Below are 23,862 nucleotides of genomic sequence, written 5' to 3'. Positions count from 1 at the left end.
GGCATCCAGGAGCTACGAGTAGCGTCATATAAGAAAGTCTTGAATTTGCCCGAACGCAACCTCCGTTTTATCGATTTCCGAAAAACTATCGATCCGTACCAAATTCCAGAAACAATAGTTATTATAACTTTTGTTTGTGTGTCAATGTCTACACCATTAGGCAATGTCAAAATAAAAAAAATAAATTTCAAAAATTGTTAATCTTGACTTTGACAATACCACGGATACTTTTCGACATTTGCGCGTGGACAAATAACGAGCTAGGTTGCCACTTAGTCATTATGCAAGTATTAAACTAAGAAAATCAACACTTTTTATTCACAGCCTACTATGATATGAGTTATAGCTTAAATGCCTGCAAATAAAACCAATACATTGTCTTCACAAGTAAAACTGGAATTTTATTTAACGATGGTGCAAACATTATCACGCATACGGTAAACTTAATGTTTTGATAGTTTACATGATATATCATGTAAATTTGTGTAATATGTCATGTAAACACGCAGAGTCATGCTGAATTACATGACATATAATGGAAGTTTACATGATATTTTATGACTTTTACATGGTATGTCATGTAAACTTCTGGGATATCCCACGCTCCAATCATATGCACATATGTCACAGAATTTTACACTCTTTTTTCGATCTGTGTACCAATCAGTTGCATTATTTATATGCAACTTGTTTGCTAAACTCGGGCTTTTGAAATACTCGTTTGCATCCAACTCATGAAGCCCTGTTGACATGTCTTGCAAAAACATTCATTTTGCAACTCGTTGCATAAAGAACTATTTTCTGATTCTTTCTCTCATGGTTTAAAAATAAAATCACGTTTGCATATATTTTGTTCGTACATGATGAGCAGAGGAACACCATGTCATTATGAGACACATCATTCTGCGTTTTTGGCAAAACGAAGGTCGCAAATGCATATAAAACTGTACAATGTTGCCGAGGAAACGACATGTTGTTTATTTAAAATAAATCGCGACGGCGGTGCTAAAATGTTGGATTGGGTAACCGTTAATTAACAGATTGTAAATGTGTCCCGAACGGAAGTGCCACTCTCGGCGTTAGTAGGCCACAGATTCTTGTATGATAGATTTTAAATTTAAACCGTTGAGTTATTTATCCACCTACGTTATTCGAGTTACAGTGTACGAGAATTTATTCAACCACTCCTAAGCGTTTCAACTCGGTTAAGTTATGTTCCAGAGAAAATCAATGCATCAACCGCGACCTCGCAAAGCGTGAATGAAGGTTACGAAAGTGTAGAAAACTAGACGGTGAAGAGGCTAAATAAACTGGTGAACTTGTGCAGTGAGAAAAGTTTTTTCCTTCTAACCCGCTTTCGCTGAACTGCTATCGTACATCTAAAAACGGTAATGGAAGAAGAAGACGATAAAGTGTGCCCACTAGAGGGGTTCGTACAGCAGCAGCAACAGCAGCTGCAGCAACACCTTCGATCAACCTTCCAACAGCAACAACTACAAACACAGCAGCAAAAACACCAACAGCAGCAGCATGTGATGCTTGTTCAGGAGCCGGATTCGGCTGGGGATGCCGAAGCCGTCGGTGATTACGGTCCGAAAACCGACCGACTGATGGAAAATGTTCGATTTCAAGGGAATTTTGCAGCAACAAGTGTGACTACAAACGCAAGCGTACAATCATTTCAATCTGTACTAACTTCGTCATCATCTGCCTCGACGTCGACGGCGGCGTCCTCGAAGAAAACCAAGTTCCACAGTTTTCTGCAGAGCAGCAGCAGCGCAGCAACGACGCAGCAAAGTTTCTCCAGCCTTGGAGCTACTTCATCCGGTTTTCATCAAGCACTTTCCTCCCAAGCTTTGAAGTCTTCTCACACGTTTTCCGGTTTGGCCGCAATATCGCTGCCGCCGTCTATTCCATCAACCCCGACGCAGCTGGCCATTTCACCCGGATTTGAAAAAATGTTCGGCGAAATGGAAGCGACTAACGAGCTGAAGCTCAAGAAAAGCCTACAGCTGAATCGCAAAATTTCCATCCTTAGTCCAGCGCATTTGAGCATTCGCAGCGAGCAAACCAAAGAAGAAAGAACTTCCTGTTACATAAACGCAGAAGCATTGGAGTAAGTATTTCGCCAAAGTAGGCTGTTGCATTTTTTTTTCTTCTCATCCTAACGCCATACACACAGTAGGCTATGTAGAGCATGTCGAGCGACTGTAAAGTTCCTGAATGCTATGTCGTCACGGCATAGGAACACAAAGGTCCTTTACAGGGGCCCGGCGTGCTGGAAAATAAACTCGCACACCACTAGTCTAGCGCACAGAACAGCATGAACATGCTTTGCTTTCGCTTTGGATAATTTTTCATTAGCATGTTGCTTTCTCCAGATATTTTCATATGTAGCTAGCTACCGACGACGACGAAGCATACAAGTTTCCTATTCGCGTCAAAATGCACGTCGATATTCGCACGAGTTCTCGCTCCCACGCTCGTTATCCTCTCTCTCTCTCTCATTTGAGAACGCACACAGTTATACACTTATGCTTGGAGGGTGGCCCTGGTTTTTCCGGATTTCACCCACAATAACAGTAGTCATGCAGTCTGGTTTTGCATACTGTGGGTTGAAGACATGAAATCCAACGAAAAAAGCGAATAAAGTTTTATGACTGGTCTGTTTTGTGGAAAATAATTTCCAATCAAATCAAATTGCGCTAATAGAGCCATCGCTTGTCAGAATTGCCGCTGATCGTCAATGAATGTGTATCGATTTCCATTAGTGGAGACGCGTGGTAGTTCGTATTTTAAACAAAAAGTAAAAAATAGTGTTAGCAGCAAAGGGTGGTTATAAGGGATTCTGAACCACTAGCCTAAAAAACACTGAGTTTGAGCTTTTCTTCTATTTCTTCTTTTTTCCTGGTGCTAGATTTAACTGGGACAAAACCTGATTCTAATCTTTGTGTTTCGATTGTTCCATAGTTCTCAAGAGCTTTCTTTGCTAATTGTCGTGTGACAGGCACGAGAATGCTCTATGTCCAAGGAGGTCAAGCATATTTCCATTACGAAAAAAAAAATCCTGGACCAAGCGGGAATCAAACCCGCCATCTCCAGCTTGGTCTTGCAGAATACATGTGCGTTCGCCGGTTCGCTATTCCAGTGAATTAGGCAGATTATCCCTTCCTTTCACTTTTCTGGTAGCTGTTTTGGTTTCCCAGATCCTGACCAATAACAGACAGATGCCGACGCAGACGGTGCAGATAAATGACCAACTTTTCTGGAATTGGTTAATTTCTGTCCTCTGTGGCACGGATGATGTAGTCATTTGTACCGCTGCCTTGGTGTCTCATGCCTAGATGGCATTTCACCGTAGCGATTCACTGCGGCGTCAGTTTATCGACCACACTGGGGATAGGAACATTTTTCACCACACCAAGAAGCCAGTTTCTCTTGTTTTGGGTGGTAGGTAGACCAAGCGCTAGTGCGTGCTCTTGCTCGTCCGCCTTGGATCGAGTGTGGCTCACTCTTTCGCGCGCATCGCTCTCCGGCGCTCTCCCGTGTTTTCACCCAGCAGTCACCGAATTATCACCATGGTGTCGCCGGGGCGAGAACTCTCCGGTGTTTCACCGCAGCGCGCACTCTGGCGCAAAAACCTCACTGGAGCGCGCGCCCGGGTGATTTTTTACACTTTCACCAAAGAGAATTTTAAATCGCTCTCGCCGCACTGTTGTGTGGCCTAGTGCTCAGGGAGCTTGCGCGCATCCGAATCGCAGTGGTGGATCCACATATAAGAGAAGGGCTCCTGTTCAGATGCACAGCGTGAGTGGTGTATTTTCTATTTCTCTTTCCCACACTGAGGATATGGACATCTCTGATGCCTACCTTCTTTGCACCGCTCAGGTGATCATCGAAGTGCTACTTTCCCTGCTTCTCAAATCTCTCTTCGTTTCACTTTTAGTGCTTTACGTCCGAAAACAAAGTGAAAGATCTCTTCTTTATTTTTTTTGTTGGAGCTCCGCCGCCTAGAGCCACGACTGCACCTGCCTCTGCTGCGATGTTCAGCTTGGTTCCAGTGCAACGCTTACTTGCAGATTTCATGTCCTCCTCTGCGCAGAGCGTGTGCGATCCACCTGCTCTTTTGTTTCCGAATTTCTGCCGTAATCACTTTTGAATTTTGATGGCATGGTAGATGGAGCTCCACATCAAATATGAAGTTGTGATGCGATAATGCATGAAGTATATACCGCAGGCACCTGTTACAGAACACCTGCAACCGTTGAGTGTTTCCTGCTGATAACTTCCCACAAATTCATTAACTTTTAGTAAAAGACGACGGAAGATGATCTGGGATATAACCTGTAGGCGGCATTCAGAATTGTAATGGCTCTGAAGTTCTCACACTCCAACATGTCACCTTTCTTGTAGATGGGTAAATGACCCCTTCCTTCCACTCCTCCGCTAGCTGTTCGGTCTCCCAGATCCGAACTATTAGCCGCTGTAAGCAAGTGGCTATCTTGATAAGTTCAACTTCGATAGCATCCTTACAGATCCTTACCAGCTTACTTATTGCTCTTGCGCTACTGGATAGCTTCCTTAACTTCCCTCAAAGTGGGTGGTGGCTCGTTGTTGCTCCCTGTGGATCCCCCCTGTCTGCGTTCTCCGCACTATTCCGGTGTTCGTCGTAGTGCTGCTTCCACCTTTCGATCACCTCGTGGCACGAAACCTTTGCGGGATGTGATGAGCTTCTGGTAAAACTTCCGTGTTTCTTGTGAACGACGCAGCAGTTCCATTTGTTCACATTACGCTTCGTCCAGGCGGCGGGAAAATTTCCACGTTCTTTTATATCGCTCCATATTCTACCGGGTCCCGTGCTACAGCATGACTGCCCTCGCTGCGTTTTTTTTTTCCTTCCAAAATCTATCTACACTTATTGTCGAACCAATCGTTCCTTCGGCTCCGTTCCACATACCCAACGTTGGTCTCCGTTGCGTTGTTGACGGCTGGTTTTATCGTACTCCAGCAGCCCTCGAGAGAGGCTTCATTGAGCTCGTCTGGCAACGCTGTATCGAGATTCTGCGCGTATGCGGTGGCGACATCCGGTTCCTTCAGTCACTCCAGATAATACCGAGGCGGCCGTCGGCACCGTACGTTGTTGATCACGGAGAGTTTTTGGCGCATTTTAACCAACACTTACCAGATAGTGGTCACGATATGTCCTGATGTAGAAAATGTCGGAGAAGTGCCGTCCGTCAATCAGGACGTGGTCGATTTGGGATTTCGTCTGCTGTGGTGGTCTCCAGGTGTAACGATAAAGGAGGCGATATCAACTAGGTCGTAGGACGTTTTCGTTCGTCAGCTGGGCGCTGAACTTTCCAATTGTCGGTCCAAATTCGACCTTCTGGCCAACCTAAGCATTTAAGTCTCCTATGATGATCTTGACGTCGTGGCTTGGGCAGCTATTGTATTCGCGTTCGGGCTGCGCGTAGAATCCGTCTTCATCAGTGCTTCCGGAGTGTGCACGTTTATTATGCTAAAGTTGAAGAACCAACCCTTGACCCTCAACTTGCACATTCTTTCGTTGATCGGGCACCATTCGATCATGCACTGCTGCATATCGCCCATCACTGTAAAAATCTGTTCCCAGTTTGCTTGTATTGCCGCAGCTCTGGTAGATGGTAGGTATGGTTACCTCGAAACGTTCACATCGTTGATCCTGTTTAACACACCTCCTGCAGCGCTACAATGCCGAACCCGCGATCCTTCAGTACATCGGCAAGTATGCGGAATGCGGATGCTCCCGATGAAATTGAGAGATTTGCAGTTCCACATGAGTTTCCAATCACAAGTCCTAGGGTTGTTGCTGTTGAACTCGGTTCGTATTCTCTTGCTTGTTTTTTTACGGCCGGCTCGCAGGACCTAACTAATGTATTTTGCTAGACTAATGTAGTTTAGAGCAATCACAAACAAAGCAGCCTATTATTAAGGGACGGAAACATTTTAGGAGGAAATTTAAGCTGTATGTTTCCCAAACAACTTCGTTACAGTTTAAGGTAAAAATATAATGAAACCCCTGCTCAAATTAACACGGGTCCAAACCAAGGCACAAACCTGAAGGCCTACATGACGATTTGAATTGAGAAGTTGATCGATTAGTTACCTACTGATGGTGGTAAACGGAACGGGAATTGAACCCGCCGTCTCCGGATTGTTGATCCATTACCTTAAGGCATGGTACACAAATTACGTAACGCTAAAATCAGCGATTTCAGATTCCCCCCCCCCCTCCCCCATGTAACGCTTTTTGTATTAAAACCAAAAATATTTTGTATGGCTCGTAACGCTAAGCTTGACTCCCTCCCTGCCCCTATAGCGTTACGTAATTTGTGTACGATGCCTAACCACTATGCTAAATGGAGACCCAATGACTATTACTATGCCTAGAAAGCGTTTCAGAAAAAGTTACTCGAACAAAAATTATTGCAAATTGGCCAAATTTTTCGAAATCAACAGAAAAAAAATTAGCTGTAAATCAATAGTATTTTGATTGTTTATAAAAAGTTCCGCTTTTAAAACAAGTAAGTGGTGGTTGAGTTTACCTAATGAGATAACAATCATATTCTAAAAACTATTGCATCATTTTTTTTTTTTTTTGTAGAGTGACCAGGTGGAGCTGCATGACAGCTGATAGCAAAGCCTGGACCCTTTCCCAACTTTCCCCCTACTAGTACCAATACTCACGATGGACTAGACGATGTCGTCAACTTGAGCAAAGTGTGTAGTAATTAGTATTGGGTCGTAGTAGTTTTTAAAATTACTGTGTTTCAACTATTCCCATCGCACTAGTGTTTTGACCGAATGGAAGCTCCAAAGATGATGTGATAATTGAACAATATTTCAATAATCGAAAATATCCGAGATCACTGGACAACATTCAGAGAAAAAAAGCTGTAGGTACATGTTAACGCCTTCAAGGTACTATTCCTGAGAAATATTACAAAGAAGAGCAAAAAATTTGTCATAGTTAATGTTTACAGGTTTGATATTTTTGAAAATTATTCGGAGACAACTGCCAGAGCTAGCGTTTTTAGCCGATATGGGCAACTAGTTTTCTGACAGCATCTCTAAACAATAAATCAAATAATAACCTAAGTTTTTTCAATATATTCTGAAAATTATTTCAAGCTGATTACCAATAGTGTCAATAACCGATGTTGGCCATTGACAGCACCAGCATCATCCCCAAATAACTCTCATATTAGTGTTAGGTAACACTTTTTGAGCTTCCATTCGATGTTGTAATGAAATCAGTCAAACCCTATACGTCGAAATATAGTCTATAATGTGTCAAATTGCGTTCTTAATTTCGTCTAGTCGTCTTCTGCATATCTGGCATATCTGTGATCATCTAAGTCCGAAGTATTATTACATCCACCGTAACCCTTTAGATTGTCAACCGTCCTAAGTCCTAAAGAAACATGTAACAAAATTCCTGCTTTTTTGGTCAGTGTTATAATACCGTCTAGAACAATGGTTCCCAAACTTGTCGGAGCAATCGCCCCCATGAAGCTGTTGAAAAATATTTTCGCCCCCCTAAGCTTGCTTTTTTTTAAAATACGATTCGAAATTTTGGAATTGCATTAAAATCTACAAATTTTGTCTATTTTGTAAGCCACTAGGACAAAACCTGCTTTTTTTTCACTGTATTTTTTTTTATTTCCTCATGTTTTGACGTGCGCAAAAAAATATTTCATTTGCATTTAATTTTCAACTTTAAATTAAGGGAGTTAGAAGCAAAGGGATGTAAGTGACAAAAACCCACTTTCAAGTAAATTGGGTTTAAAGTTTTTCAATTTTTCATAACATACAAAATGTATGGAGTTCCAAAATCAACCCAATTTTCTCCGATTTATTGTATTTTTTATAATCACCATAAAAATAATCTTAAGACAGTTCTTGAAAGCTTGAAATCGGAAGAAGAGGGCTCCTGAATTTATAATATAAAAAATAGCATTCAGAATCATATTTTTTGCTAGAATTTCAAGGAAATGTAACTACTAAATAAAGTTATTTCCAAATATCGAAGAAGGAAGAATAGATGGTAGGGTTTTAGGATTCAGCTTTATAAGTCGTCTTGGTTTTCTCAAAGAAACTCTAAAAGTTCGACGAAGATTGAAATTTCACCGTAAATTAGATAATTCCGTAATTAAAATGCCAAATAATAAAACAAAAAACTTTCAAGTAGACTGGAAAATTTTAGCAATTTTACTAAATAGGTAGGCGTAAAATGTCATCTTGAACATAAACTTCGAATAACGGGATATTTGTAAAATCAAAGAAAGAAAAGGCATAAGAATCTTAAATACAATATTAAAATCCCAAACTTTGTTTAAAATTCTATCAGAAAATCTCAAAATACGATTGAAACACTCTGGTAAAATCAAAATACTTCCAGAGCTTCTCTATACCTTGGAATATATGAATGCTTAAAAACGCGTTTTCAATTTACACCTGAGACAAATCAATGACACACAAGTTTCGTATTTCTTTAAACATGAAGAATGTATCAAATCATATTGTTGTAAACTGGCGATAATCAACGAGTATAATTTCTGTAATTACTTCATATTTTTTAAAATACCAGGTAACACCAAATGTACTACATAAATGTTAAAATTTCAACCATGTATTCGAGTATTAAGTGCATTAAGTAGATTGATTATATGAAATCAGATGTTATTTGACAGTTGGCATTTTAAATTATTCACAACTAAAAAATATAGGTATTGCTGTGTTTTCAAAAAAAAAAACGAAAACTGTTGTTTCAAAAGAGATCTGTTTTCACTTAATGGCTGATGGCTCAAGAAAAGCACATGATCAAATTCTCCGAAATAGCTGCACTTGAGTTGGGATTTGGTCTTCAAAATGAATCTTTTTGAAAATAATTACAACCCGTTCAAGGGGAACTTATTCTATTGTTTGGTAAGGTATAATAAGCCTGTTAAATCCGAAATTGATATAGAAACTTTTCCAATCGAGCTGATTTGTTCGACCAACTTTCAGACAATGACAAAAACTCCTCTTGACAAAGAGACCGAAACTGTAAAAAAATACCCAAAATAATTCTGATTGAAATAGTTTTCGGAAAATCGCCCCCTTGTTGAATTTTTCGTTCCCCAAATTCGAATTTTAAAATTTTCGCCCCTTCAATGTCGTTTTCGCCCCCAAGGGGGCGATTTCGCCCACTTTGGGAATCACTGGTCTAGAATATAAAACAAAAAAGTTCAGTCAGCTGATTTTTGTGTCAAAAATTAAAATGATTAGAATTATTTGTCAACTTCTATATATTCATCGCTACAAAACCTATAAAAAGAAGAAATACAAATTTAAACTCATTTCTAAAATCAGCAGTTTTGACTGATTAGGGTCCAGAATTTTCTAAAGGTAATAAATTTAATTGTTAACGTTACCTAATCTGTAAGGCTGTAAGTCAACTTATCCTAGCGTCCCTGTCCTGTGTACTTTCGAATTCAAGTGATGAATGATGAGTGTAACGCAGAGACCTCCCCTACCCAATCTTGCGTTACGTTAAATTCAACAATTATTGTTAAATTTGAGAAAATTTAAAGAATGCAAATATTAGGTCTATGCAAGCTGAATTATAACTTGTGATAAATGCACTACGGATACTCCTTTGGTTCCCATTAGCACTTACGGCCGATTCCTTCACTTGCGATCAACTCGTAAACTAGATATATCTAGCTCAAAGTCCAAGCAGTGGAGAATAAACTGGCGCTAAAATGCTAATGGGTTAAGCCCTCTCATCGCGTCAAGATTGAATATCCAGGGGGAGGGAACAATCATATTCTAAAAACTATTGCATCATATTTATCTAAATAACACCGTTTGGTTCGAATTCGGTGAAAGTCGATGGTACTCTAGACCAGCCATGAGAAGTAGAAGGTTAAGGTTAATGAAACATCAAGAAATTCTATTGCAATCTTACAAACTATTGAGGCACAAATCTGACGAACGAAGCACAAACCAAGCCGCATTTGTTTATCCTGGCTTTCCCCACTTACAAAAAGCTTTTTCAAATTGAGATAAACAAATGAATTTTTAAAAATTGGTGCTCTTGAAAACGTGACCAAGTCACTTGCCACCATTTTAGCAACCTTATTTGTGTTATCTGATGTTTCTCCTTAATGCCGTTTTAGAATGTTCCAGACGACCCCGTAAGACCGGTCTCAGGGGGTATGAGGATGTTTCAGAAGGCATTTAAGTGTATTTCAGGAAGTTTCAAAGCATTTTCAGAGGCGTTTCAACGGGCCTCAAAGAATTTTATGAGGTGCCAGGGGAGTTTCAGGGGTGTTTCTATTTTAGGAAACTATCTAGGAAACCTTGTGCATCCGGTGTTTGCTACTTTCAGTAAATATGAAATGGCAATCTCACGTGTCATGCCTCGAGCATGTGTGCTTGTCAACAACGCAATCGTAGCTACACTCATCTCTGAACTAACTACTAGAGATGTACGTGCTATCACAATCGATGTATGTATCTGTTGGAAACCTCAACAAGAAATACATTTATTGTTCGCTTTATTTACCGCAAGTCATTGAATACTGCTCTTCAAAAGGCCTTCCGCTAATTGTTGGTAGTGATGCTAATGCTCACCATATAATCTGGGACAGCTCAGACATCAATTTGCGAGGCTCCAGCTTGATGGAATATTTAAGTAGTAAAGATCTTGGATTACTTAACACAGGCAACCGCCCAATCTTCATGGTATCTGCTAGAGAGGAAGTGTTAGACATAATACTTTGCTCTAGCAGAATTAGTCACGAGCTGGCCAATTCGCATGTGTCAGATAAAGAATCTTTATCTGACCATCGCTGCATCTTGTTTGAACATGTGAATGTTACTTCGCAAACATTGCGTTTCAGGAACACCTGGTCAACAAACTGGGATCTCTATACCGAGTTGGTTGCAGCCAAATTTCATGGATACTCACTATCAATTGACCCTCCAAGTGATTTAGATGATGCCGTTGATACTAAAACGGCCTTCATCATGGAAGCTTTTGAAGAAGCTTGCCCTCTGCGGTCTGTGAAGACCACAAGAAGAACCCCTTGGTGGAACTCTGATCTGGCGAAGCTCAGGCAACAATGTAGAAAGAGTTGGAACAGACGACGTTCGGCTGGATCAGAGGCTTTCAGGTCAGCTCGCAAGGCCTACCAGAAAGCTCTTTGGTCTGCTGAACGATCCGGCTGGAAAAAAAACCTTTGTGCAAATGTTTCCAGTCTGAGTGAAGTCAGTCGATTGAACAAAACCCTTGCGGAATCTAAGGATTTACAAGTGAACGAACTTCGTTTGCCAAATGGAGATTTCACTTCTTCTGATGAGAAAGTTTTGGAATTTTTCTTCAGTACACACTTTTCCGGATGTGTGGATATTGCATCTTCGGATGAACCTGATGTCTTTTCTTGTAGTTATGATTCTTTAGGCTCGGAGTATCATAACTTTAGCATCGATTGAATGGGCACTTAATAGCTTTGCTCCTTTCAAATCACCTGGGGTAGATGGGATTTATCCTATTTTGCTTCAGGATGGATTTGATTATTTCAAACATGTTTTGAAACAACTACTTGTTTGCAGTTTTGCTACACGGTATATTCCCAAATCTTGACGGGATATTACTGTTAAGTTTATTCCGAAAGTGGGTCGTGCGTCGTATGAAGAAGCAAAGAGCTTCAGGCCTATCAGTTTGACCTCTTTTCTTCTGAAATACTTAGAACGCATTGTCGATCATCACATCCGTGATGTTCATCTGGCCAATGTGCCTATTCATGTGAATCAACATGCTTACCAATCTGGAAAGTCTACTGTGTCTCTTTTACACAAAGTTGTCAAAAGCAATGCTGCTTGGGTGTTTTCTTAGATATCGAGGGTGCCTTTGACAACGTACCTTCCGATGCCATATTGGAAGCCGCACGGGGTCATGGTAAATCTTTGCTCTTATGTGCGGAGTGCAATCAGCACTTCAGCAGCACGTAATGGGCAAAGTAATATACAGGTCGGACTCGATTATCCGGAGACTCGATTATCCGGAGACTCGATTATCCGGAATTCGATTATCCGGAATTTTAGACTCGATTATCCGGAGTATTTTTATTGCGATATTTTTTTTTATTTCAATGATAAAATTTGACATAATTAAGTATTATAACATAGTGCTGACACGATTTTGGAAGCTCCCGATTCCGTTTTCTTCCAATTTTGTCGACTTTTTGACCCGATTGTGTTAGCCTCTTTTAAAGAGAAAATTTAAATTGTTTTACACTCAGCATTAACATTTTACATTTCCAGTATTTTACAGTGTATCACAAATTCAGTTGATAATTTTTGGCATCATATACAAATTACGTAATAAAAAAAAATCTCGCGTTATATTTGAAAATGGCCAAACAATTTTAAATCTCTTCTCAGCGAGAAACGCTACATTTTGCATCTGTTTTCAAAACATGCCGTGAATCATCCAGGAAATTTTCAAAGAATGATTGCTGGAATTTCTTCAGATAGTGTTTCTGGCATTTCTCCATTTCTTCAAGGGGAAACCTTTCAGAGATTTATTTCCTTTTGCTTGGTATTCCTCAGGAGGAAGAGACTCCTTTGGGAATTTCTGCTGAGATTCCTCAAGCAATCCCTGCTGGAATTCCGCAAGATATTTCCCGAGGAGATTTAATAACAATTTTTCCGGACAATTCTTGTTGGGATTCTATCAGGATTTTATACTGGAACTCTTCCACGGATTTTTGTAGTTGTGTGTTAATACCCACAGGTGGATCTGCGGTTTTTTCTAGGAATTATTTATGGGATTCTTATGGGGATTTCCCAGGTATTTCTTGAAGTTTCCTCCGGAATTTTCTGTTGATATTCCACCAGAAGTCCTAGAGGATTCCTCTAGGTATTCAAGCAGAAATTTCTTCTAGGATTCTTTCAGGAATTCCTCCAGATATTTTTCTTCATTATTTTCTACAGGATTTTTGCATGGATTTCTTCAGAAATTCTTACGGATATTCCTCAGAATTCTTTTAGAGATTTTTTCAGGAATTTTTAAATTAGGCTTGTTCACTTTTTCAAAAATGCTCTCCGATTCTCAAGTCCACCCCCATATTTTGATTGGTATCCAAAAAGATGTGACTGGTCAGAACTTTAGCCAAATCCATTGAAATTAAGAGGTCCAAAGCATGATTGCTCGCGAAAAGCTAGTTTTTAGGACACATTAGGCTTTCACGAATTTTAATAATTTTCGCTCAACTCCTACATCATTGATGCCAAAGACGCAAATAACCAGCAAAAGCAGTTACTCCTTTTTGATGCCGATCCAAATATGGACTGGACTTGAGAATCACAGAACATGTTTTAAAATTAGACAGGCCTATTCTACGTATATTCCTTCACAAGTTTCACCAAAATGTTTGTTGGATTGGCATCACTGCTCCCAGTATCGTGTGTATTAAGCTAGTACGACACTCTTTGACCAATGCCAAATATTTGACCACTTTTGACAGTTAAATTTTGACCACGGTGTACCTGGCAAACAAAAATATTTGTCACTCTCGAAAATCGAAAAGGGACAAACAGAGCCAAACAACCTGCCAAAGTTTATCTGTCAAAAGTGGTCAAATATTTGGTGTCTGGGCAAAGAGTGTAATAGCACCCTTATAGATACACGGAAAAGGCTGTTTCTAGATTAGAACTCTCTGAAAATTAACGCTGAACTCATCATACAACATCCCCATTCGCTTCAAAAGTTTTTTGTTTCTCGTCCCTCAACATTTTCTCCAATTTACACAAATCACATCCCTTTTCCTCAGTCATGCCTTCTTCAGTACGTTACGCTAAAATTGGAAATTTTTATATGGATTTTTCCGTTACGTACTTAATGGATGGACCCTTACTGTTTATGTTCTGTTTAACGAACCCAGAACCTTTTTATTTAGTTCAAAATTGACAAAAAAGTGTCCCGATCTTATCAACCTAAAACACTATCAGGATCTTACTAAATGCAGCCTTCTAAGGGAATGTCCATAAATTACGTCACATTTTGAGAGGGGTGGGGAGATGCAGCAAATTGTGATGACCCAATAAAACTTCACAAAACTTATATAAAAAGTGTGACTAGGGGAAGCAGCAAAAAAAGTTTTTTGACGTAATTTATGGACGATCCCTTATTCGATTTTCTGGCTACGCCACTGCTTCTAAAAAATTAAATAACAAAAACATATTTTTTTATACGTTTTTGAATTTTGATTTTATTTTTATATGTGATTCGATTATCCGGAAAATTCGATTATCCGGAGTGAAATAAAAATCGATACTCCGGATAATCGAGTCCGACCTGTACTTCTGTTCAGAAAGCCAGGCTGCTATTAAAGCACTTGCTTCGGCCAACTCCAGGTCAAAGATAGTTATCGCTTGTCGAACTCAAATCGAAGAGCTGAATTTAGCAAACGCTGTTTACCTTGTATGGGTACCTGGCCATTCTTCCATCGCTGGAATGGCTGAATTGGCTGATGAGTTAGCTCGAACTGGAGCATCACATGACTTCATTGGCCCTGAGCCAGCTATTCCGGTATCCAAGTTTTGGGAAAAGCTTCAGATTGACACTTGGGCTGCCCCTCAGCACAAACAATACTGGAATAATTTGGAGTCATGTCGTCAAACAAAATTGTATTGTACTGAGCCATCTCTAGGGGCGGCAAAGTATCTAACAAATCTGTCAAAGCAGAATTGCAGCATGCTGGTCAAAGCATTGACTGGCCACTGCCGACTCAGTTATCACATGGCGAATATTCAGCAAGCTGATTCATTTGCCTATGATAGCTGCGAATCCGATTATAGAACTTCGTATCATTTAATATGTAACTGTCCAGTTTTTGCGAAATAGCGTTTCCGAGTATTCGGAAAACACTTATTAAGTGAAACTGACTTCAGAAACCTGAATCTTCTGGACGTTCTGTTGTTCTTGACCCGCTGTGGTAAAGAGCTATAGGCTCTCTTTACGTTATATGCGTTATCACAGTGCCCTTCTCAGGGCGCTGTTTGAACCCATCGTGGTACGCTTATGCGTTATTACAGTATCTTTTTCAGGATGCTATATGAACTAGCACTAAACACCTCCTGAAACTAGCTTAAACCCTCTTAAAAGCCCTCTGGAACTCCCATTTTCAAATAGCTGTGTGAAAAGAAACCGTGCTAGACTTTTTTTCCCTTAACTACCCACCCCACCGCCCAACAAACATTTTTGCTGTACAAGAGTGGAACAAACAACTCTTAAACAAATTTTAGCTTAAGAAACTGTTATTCAGCTAGTTTTGTTACATGGGCGGCTTAGATCCAGGCACATAGGGTAGCGAGCCACTTGGGCAGTGGCCGGGGTATTTTGGGCGCTCTTCGCTATAACTCAGTCTATTCCAAACTAATTTACTTAAAATTTTGTACACGGCTAGATACTACATATATGTATCTTGCCGCGTTCCACCGCGTCAATTGGTTCAAAATTGGTTGAATTATAGCAGAAAAGTGCTCAAAATAGGAGCCCTGCCGAGATGGTTCCACTTCCCTATGTTAACAAAATTTAACTAGTTGCAAATCAATTGAGCTCTTGGGTTTTCTTTTTATCCTTAATAAGCTAAGCTAAAAAGTTAATAATATAATATAAAAAGTGAACCACACAAAAAGTATACATATTATCTATCACATGATCTAAATATCAACACAAGAGTAAACCACAAATGTATACTGAAAGTCATTATGGAGCGGTGCCGCTCCGCTCAAACGTCAAATTTTCTGTGAGAGTAAGCAGGCCAGCTTAAATTCGTGCAGAAGACTAGAAATCATCATACCCCCAAACTTATGATCCATAGTGTAAGTCCCTCTTGGTTTGGTGTCAGCAATCTTGTTGGTAGCTGAGAAGTAATAAATATTTGATAAAGTCGAGCATCGCCGTCTTACGTCATATACTGATATGACCTTATCTCTTCGTGAGTCACGTTGAGGCATAGTTGCCCTAAAACCATTAGCCCACAGTAGTGTCACAGCCGACTCGCCGCGATACCGGTTCGTCCGTATTGGTGCTGGTGCCCTCCCGAGCCCGAGTGTGCCAAAATCGAGAGGCATATTGCAAGAAGCGTCTGCGCCGACAACAATTACCTACCACAATGATTGATTATAGAGTCTGGGCAGGCGTACTTGTCCGGCATGGACTGTACCATAGTGCTGGAAGAGCAGTGGCGAATATTTTTTAGAAACCGACGACCATACACGAGAGTTAGATAGGCACATTATTTACATTTGAGCTCGCGCAAATTTTCCTTCTTCCCGTTAGTGAACTTTCCACTCTACTGCCTTTTTTTCGGTCTATAAATAAAAAGAAGTGACTGTTTGCTCAATTTCCAAACTCCTGTGACTATTTTTCTTCACGCCTGAAGCAGTGATTTCTCGCTCGGAAGTGTGGCACATGGCGATTAGGAACAACCCCCGGGGGAACGCGAACAGGAAGTGAACACTTGCATAATTCGTTGTGATCATGGTGCCAAGGTGCTGTGCATAAGCTCGGTCTCCGGAAATTGGGGCACTGCAATTCTAGGAAGGAAAAGTGCATCTGCCTGCTGCCTCTCCGCATCGGTTTGTGCTGCTGTTGATGCATTAGAGTGGCCCATCGTGAAGTGAAAGTGGAAAAAAGTGAAGTGTCTGGAATTTGGAATCTTGTTTCCGGCAACGTTAGTGAATGATATGGTTCTCCGAAAATTTGATCTCATTTAGTACTCGAATGCTGGTGCCGCCAAAGCGCCACCTCTAAGCCTCAATGTTATTGGTTTAAACTCGTTCTATTGGTTCTAGTTTCAAACCAAAACAAAAACGAGTTTAAGCCAACAACATAGAGGTAGACCACACGAATACCAATTTTCAACAACTTCAGATAAATAAGTCACAGTCTATAGTGACCAATTTCAAGATAAAATTATCCAGAAAATCTAGATTTTTTATCAGAACTTAAAATTTAAATTAAAAAACAAAACTTTTGAACTAGGTTCTTGGCTGATTTCCAGTTTATTTATTCAAATTTATTAAAAGTTCAAAAGTACTGAATTGTAATTGTAAATGACTGAGAAATTGATTTCTCATGGGAATCTTTTAGAGATTGGTTTAGAAACTTCTTCTGAGTTTCCATCAAGGATTTCTGCAGAGATGCCAGCAGGGATTTTCCCGTAAATCCCTCATTAACAGAACTAGTCGGATAACAGTATCTTAAGCTAAAGTTTGCTTAAGAGTGCTTTGTTCCACTCTTGTACAACGAAAATGTTTGCTGGGTGATTCCTACAGGGATTCCTCCCGGTATTTCTTCTGAGACATCTTCCTGGACTCCTTCAGCTTCTAGCGTTTCCTAGCGTTCTCGTGGAATCCTTCTTCTTCTTTATGACTCGACGTTCGCATTAGAACTTGACCTGCCTCTCTTCAACTTAGTATTCTTAGAGCACTTCCACAGTTATTAATTGAAGGGCTTCCTCTGCCTGTCATTGTATGAATTTGTGCATTGTGTGGCAAGTACAATGATGCACTATGCCCAGGGAGTAGCGAAAATTTTCCCGAACTGAACGGGAATCGAACCCACCGTCTCCGAATTAGCGACCCAAAGCCTAACCACTAGGCTAACTGGAGACCCGTGGAATCCCTTCATCGTATTGATTTATTCCGATGTTCCTCCAGATTTTTTCCCAGGATTCTTACAGGGATAATTTCCGACATTCCATCTGGGATTGCTCCCGGACTCCTTCATTGATTTCGTACGTTTAGGGTTTTTTTTTCAAAATTCTCGTAGAGATACCTTCCGAGCTTTCTCAAAGATTTCTTACCGAGATTGCTTTATGGATTCCTACAGAGAAATGCTCCGGGATTCCTTCATGGATATTTCCATAAATTCCATCAGGGATTCGTCCTTAAACTCCTTCATTGGTTTCTCCCGGAATTTCTCTAGAGTTTTTCTCTTGTATTCCTTCATGTATTACTCCTGGGCTTCCTTCAGGGATCCCTTCCAGGATGTCATCCGGGATTCCTTCAGATATTCCGTTTTTGATTCATCTTAGGATTCTCTAGGGATTCCTTTAAGAAATTCTCCCGTTGTTCCTACATGAATATTTCCTGACACTCAATCGCACGTTTACTCGGGATTCGTTCATTGATGTGACCCGGATTTCCTTCAAGGGTTTTCTGGGATTCCTCCGTGTACTCCTTCTGAGATTCCTTCAGGAATTCTACTCAGGATTCCGTTATTGACTCCTCCCAGGATTCATTCCGCCAGTTATTCTCTAAGCCTTATCTTTGTGTCAGCCTGGGAATGTCCATCCCCAATACGCTCCGTATGCCAAGCCTCCGTACATCGCCGATGATCTGCCTTCTATTGCATCCAGCTGCTCGGTCAGGAGGAACCGCCAGGTATTCTCTAAGCCTGAGGATGTCCGTCGCCAATCCGCTCCGTATGCCAAGCGTCCGTACATCGCCGATGATCTGCCTTCTACTGCTTCCAGCTGCTCGGTCAGGAGGAACCGCCAGTTATTCTCTAAGGTAACAGAGCCTGGTATATGTCTGGCCGAAGCCAGCGGTACTGCACCCATTAAAAAGCCTTATCTATTGTGTCAGCCTGGGAATGTCCATCGCCAATCCGCTCCGTATGCCAAGCCTCCGTACATCGCCGATGATCTGCCTTCTACTGCATCCAGCTGCTCGGTCAGGAACAGCTAGTTTTTCCCTAAGCCTGGGAATGTCCATCGCCAATTCGCTCCGTATGCCAAGCCTCCGTACATCACCGATGATCTGCCGCCTGCTTCATCCAGCTGCTCGGCCAGGAAGAACCGCCAGTTATTCTCTAAGGTAACATGGCCTGGTATATGTCTGGCCGAAGCCAGCGATACTGCGCCCATTAAAAAACATGTTTTCTTGTACCAGCATAAAAATCTACACTGCAAATCTGGTTCGATTGCCAACCCGAAGTCCATGTACGTCGCCGATGATCTACCTCTCACTACATCCAGCCGTTCGAAGGGGATTCAGCTATCCTCACAGGTAACAGAGGCCACCCATCTACATCAACAATCCGGCCCTACTGTCAAGACTTAATACATCGCCGGTGATCTGCCGTACTTCAACCAGCTGCCTGATTTGAGAGAGTATTTCCTTATTATCACTTTTTTAACTGCTGTTTGTCAAATGATTGCTATAATGAATTTTACATGAAATATAATAACTGTAATGTAAGCTAGATTTAAGACACACTTCCTTAAAAGAGAATTGTTTCTCACTGGAATTGTACAAAAATTTGAAAAGAAGAGTAGGTTTTGTGCCTCTTGGAGAAGTGATCCAATTAATTAAAGGAATTCCGCTCCCAGGGGTTTTTCCCTACTCCAAATAAAGAAAATTAAAAAAAAAAATTCCGGGAATTCCTTTGGGATTTTTTCTTAGGATTTCTTTGGGCAATCCTGCAGGAATTACCTCCGAGATTTACTTAGTAATAGTTCCCTTATTCATTTGACGAAGTAACGTTGCATAATTAACTATGGTTATCGGACGTAATGGAAGACTAATAGTAAGAATACAATATTACAGCCATTAAATGTAAAAAAGAATAGGCTCGAAAATAAAGCGGCTCCGATATTGCCCAAACTTGGTAGAAATGATCTTTACCAAAAATAATTAGACCCGTATTTTTTTGTTTCGCCATTAGGGTGGCCATTTTGAAAATAGGATGGTACAAATTCGACATTTCTCATTTTTTTCAACCCGTCATAACTTTTGAACCATTTGACTGATTAACAAACTTTTTTCATGAAGGAATAGATCATTAGTTCTAGATTTGAGAAGAAATATCGCGAATAAAAATAACAAAGTTAAATATGCAAAAAGCTTTTTTTATGATTTTCACAATGTTGGACCACAACCACTATATTTTTAATTTTTTTTTTACGAAAGTTTTAAATATTTTTGCATAACATATCAGCTAGGGTATCGCGCCACTTGGGCGGTGGCTTTTATATTCGTCTGTTTGCCACTATAACTCAGTCAATTTTGAGCCAATTGACTTGAAATGTTGTACACGGGTAGATACTATACCTATCTCACTGCATTCCAAAAATTGTGTCAATTGGTTCAATTTTGACTGAGTTATAGCGGGAAACAGACGAAAATAGAAGCCACCGCCCAAGTGGCGCGATTCCCTACATTTTTTAGAACATTTCAAGTTTTGTGCTCATACACATATGTAATGACCATGCGTCTCCATTACTTCAAAATAACCGTTTATTTTATTTATTTTTATGGGCCATGGACTACTAGGTGTACTTCAAATAATAAAGAAAAAAGAGATGAACCAGCCTAGGGCTGAAAATCTCTATAATAAAGTAATAATAATAATAAAGAAAAATACCAGTGAATTCGCCTGCTACAAAGTGATAATCCTCCATAATTCCTTCAGGCATTCCTTCAGAAGTTTCTTCGGAATTCCTTCATAAATTCCTTCAGAAGTTATTTCGGAATTCATCCAAATTTTTTTTTGTGATTTTCCTACGGAACCCGACTAGAAAATTGTAACAAAAATAAACATAATCCTAACAAACCATGATATTTATAACTCATTGGGATATAATCATGTTCACCATCCTTGGTGTTTTCAAAGTAATATAACTCAATTATATCACATTATTTTATAAATGTTGTTTCATAACTCATTGTATTATAGTTTGGTTTTGAATCTTCGACACTTGGGAAATAATGTAATAAAATTATATCAAATTATGATAGAAACCAGTAATCCAGAGGCCAAAATACATATCACATTTTGTTATAATTTTCATATGATCATAACAAAATAGGATATAAACTTGATTAGACCAGTGTACTTTTTTTTACAATTTTGGTTATTTTAACATCATCCTGCAGCTAGTTTATAACATAATAAGTTAGAGAAAAATATTATAACTCATAACTTGATACAATTCTCAAGTCGGGAAGTTTTTTCTCAAATACCTACTAGAGTTCTTGAGATTCATTCAAGAGCTCCTTCTGCAATTCCTCTAGGGGTCCCTTCATAGATTGACTTCTTTCTAATATTTCTCCGGAAGTTCTTTTGAGTGATCCCAGGAGTTCCTACTGAAATCACTCCAATAGTTTTTCCTAGTGTTTCTCCAGGAATTAATTCTGGGAATCCTCAAGAAATTCACTCTTGGATTCGTCAAGAAGTTCCACTTAAAATTTCCTTTTTTTGAGCATTCATCCAGCAGTTCCTTCTCCAAAGGTTCTTCTCCAATTTTTCAAGGAGTTCTTTCTGAAATTATCCAAGCAGTTTCTTGAAGTCTTTCTTAAATTCCTTCAAAAACTCCTTCGAGGATTCCCTCAAGAGTTTCTTTACAGATACCTCCAAAAGATTCTTCTAGGATTTTTCCAAGATTTTCATTCCTTTATTACTCCTTCAAAAGTTCCTTCCGGAGTTCACTCCTTCTTTTTTGAATTTCTTCTAGAGTCTTCTAGGATTTTTCAAGGAGTTTCTTTTGAGATTCCTCTGTTTAAATGTTCTTTACGGGATTCTTCTGGAAATTCCTTCCTCGATACCTCTAGGAGTTTTTTTTTCAGTGATTTCTCAAGAAGTTCCTTCTGAGATGAGATGTCTTCACAAGTCCTTTCTAGGATTGATGCAAGATTTTTTTTTCTGGATTCTGACAAGAATTTGTTGCTCTTATCGGGATTTTTCCAGAAACTCCTTTTAGAATTCCTTCATGACTGTCCTTCGGGATTTTCTCTGAATGTGTCGTTTTTTTTTAAACATCCTATTTTCGAAATGGCCACCTTAATGCCGAAACAAAAATATTACGAGTCTAATTATTTTTATAAAGATCATTCCTACCGAATTTCAGCAATATCAGAGCACTTTTATTTTCGAGTATATTTTTTTTCATAGAATGGCTGATTACCCAAGTAACCAAAAGTTCAGCTTCCCATGACAAAATGCACTTCCAAGTTCTTCGAAGTTCAGATAAAGTTCCAAATGGAACTTTCTGGCTGCTTAAGAGGCTAACGATGAGCCTTGCTGGAACTTCGGTCACAAGTTCCGGTAAGGCTCATTGTTAGCATCTTAAGCAGCCAGAAAGTTCCATTCGGAACTTTATCTGAACTTCGCTGAACTTTGAAGCTGCTTAAGATGCTACTCGGAACTTTGCCGGAACTTTCAAGTTCAAAGAAGTACCTTTCAGTAGCATTGTGTTTCAATGAAGATTAAATTCATTTCTTTTACAGAAAACAACTGTTTAAGCATACACAAATAAAAGACAAATATGAATTTATCAAATCAATGAATACTAGGCTTGAGCAAAAAAAAAATTGCCGCCCATCGGATTTGAACCGATAGTTGCTGCATGAGAACCCTACGATCAATAACAGTACTATAGTTGCGAATGAGTGAACAGCAGCTAAAACCTGACTTAAATCGATTTTCTGTCGGCAGCTAATTTTGCACATTTGTATAGTAGTGAAGTTAGCTTGACTTTGTTAAGTGTCTTCAGCAGCGCAGCGGTAAGTCGGCAGGTTATCACGCAGGAGGATCCAGTTCAATTCTACATAGCAGCGACATGTGTGAAAATATAATTATCAGAAGCAATTTCCAGACATGAATCACAAGCCACAACAGGGTGTGATTCTGGAAAACACATTTTTGTTTCTGCATAAATTTTGTCAATGTTCTGTCAGAAGCTGCTTAGAAGGATATCCAGCATGCTTATGTGAACTTTCAAGTTCCAAAATTACTTAAAAATGAAGCTGCTTAGAAGGCTAATGAACAACCTCGAACGAGCTGCTTAGCTTATAAAGTAACCTTTAATCTGCTCTTTTGGTTACTTGGGTATATACTTTTAGAACATTCAAGGTCGCTCAAACTGCCCTGGAGTTTTATCCTTGGCGTCTACATCCCTTCCATTGGTGATATCTACACATCACATACTACTCTGAACTAGCAGAACTTCAGGTCTATACTAGTAGCAGTATTAATTATCCGCTTTACAGAACTACGGTTCATAATCAACCATGGTTGCCTTACCTACGGAACTGTTAATTTACATAATTATCTACTACGACCCTGAAGTCCAAACTATCCTGAATTTTAGCCCTTGACATTTATTGTTGTACATTGTTGAAAAATAGAAATTCAGATTTACACTCATAACAATTGTCGTATCCGCTTTAAAGAGTAGCATTACCTGGACCTATTTGCCGACTAGTAGATATTACTGTGTTCTTTTGGGACATTTAGAGTCGTCGAAGCTATCCTGAACTGTAGTCCTTGACATGTACAGCTAGTACAGTGATGATTTGCACTATGAACCGTAAAGCCACATATACAACTATAATCTAAAACCTCATTGTAATTGTACGCAATAACCCAAAATTATTTTGTGATAGTCCAAAATCTTTGAGCTCCAATAAACCCAAATGATCATGTAACGCAATTGTATGCAACCAAAATATGAATAAATAGTTGCTTTAGAATTTATATTATTCAAAACTTTGTAATTGTTTGCATTACCTAGAGCATCGCAATTCTGCAAATGTTTGCAGATTACATATCGCAACTTTCTATGACGTAAAATGTTACTAAAACACCCGTAGTCTTTATGATGTAAACTCGAGAACAGTTTGGATGACCTAGCACATCACCATCTTTTGTTATTTTTGTGTTTCCGAGCACCAAATCTATAGAAATACGTTAACAAACCCGTATAATAACGCTTGGATAAATTTATGCCCCAAAGGGTTGAATACACACGTATAAAAACT

The 23,862-nt window shown here is 39.6% G+C and overlaps 1 protein-coding gene across 18 annotated transcripts in view; it reads left to right on the top strand.

Annotated features, from left to right (window-relative positions):
• The window catches only part of LOC109427728 (cAMP-specific 3',5'-cyclic phosphodiesterase), a 248,743-nt gene that overhangs the window by 186,278 nt on the left and 38,603 nt on the right, over positions 1-23,862 (top strand). Inside the window, exon 2 of one of the 18 annotated variants that reach the window (XM_062845662.1) lies at positions 1,222-2,116. The exons of 9 other annotated variants lie outside the window; for them this stretch is intronic. In XM_062845662.1, the coding sequence (XP_062701646.1) occupies positions 1,392-2,116 (725 nt within the window). In that variant the 5' untranslated portion in view covers positions 1,222-1,391. Of the gene's footprint in view, positions 1-728; positions 2,117-15,974; positions 16,770-23,862 lie in introns of those variants that run through there. 8 more of the 18 variants (XM_062845661.1, XM_062845659.1, XM_062845660.1 and 5 more) reach the window with 8 other exon arrangements.

This window comes from Aedes albopictus, chromosome 1, assembly GCF_035046485.1.
Source record: "Aedes albopictus strain Foshan chromosome 1, AalbF5, whole genome shotgun sequence".
Lineage (NCBI taxonomy): Eukaryota > Metazoa > Arthropoda > Insecta > Diptera > Culicidae > Aedes > Aedes albopictus.
Note: the sequence above shows the minus strand (reverse complement) of the source record. Positions and strands in the feature narration are given on the sequence as shown.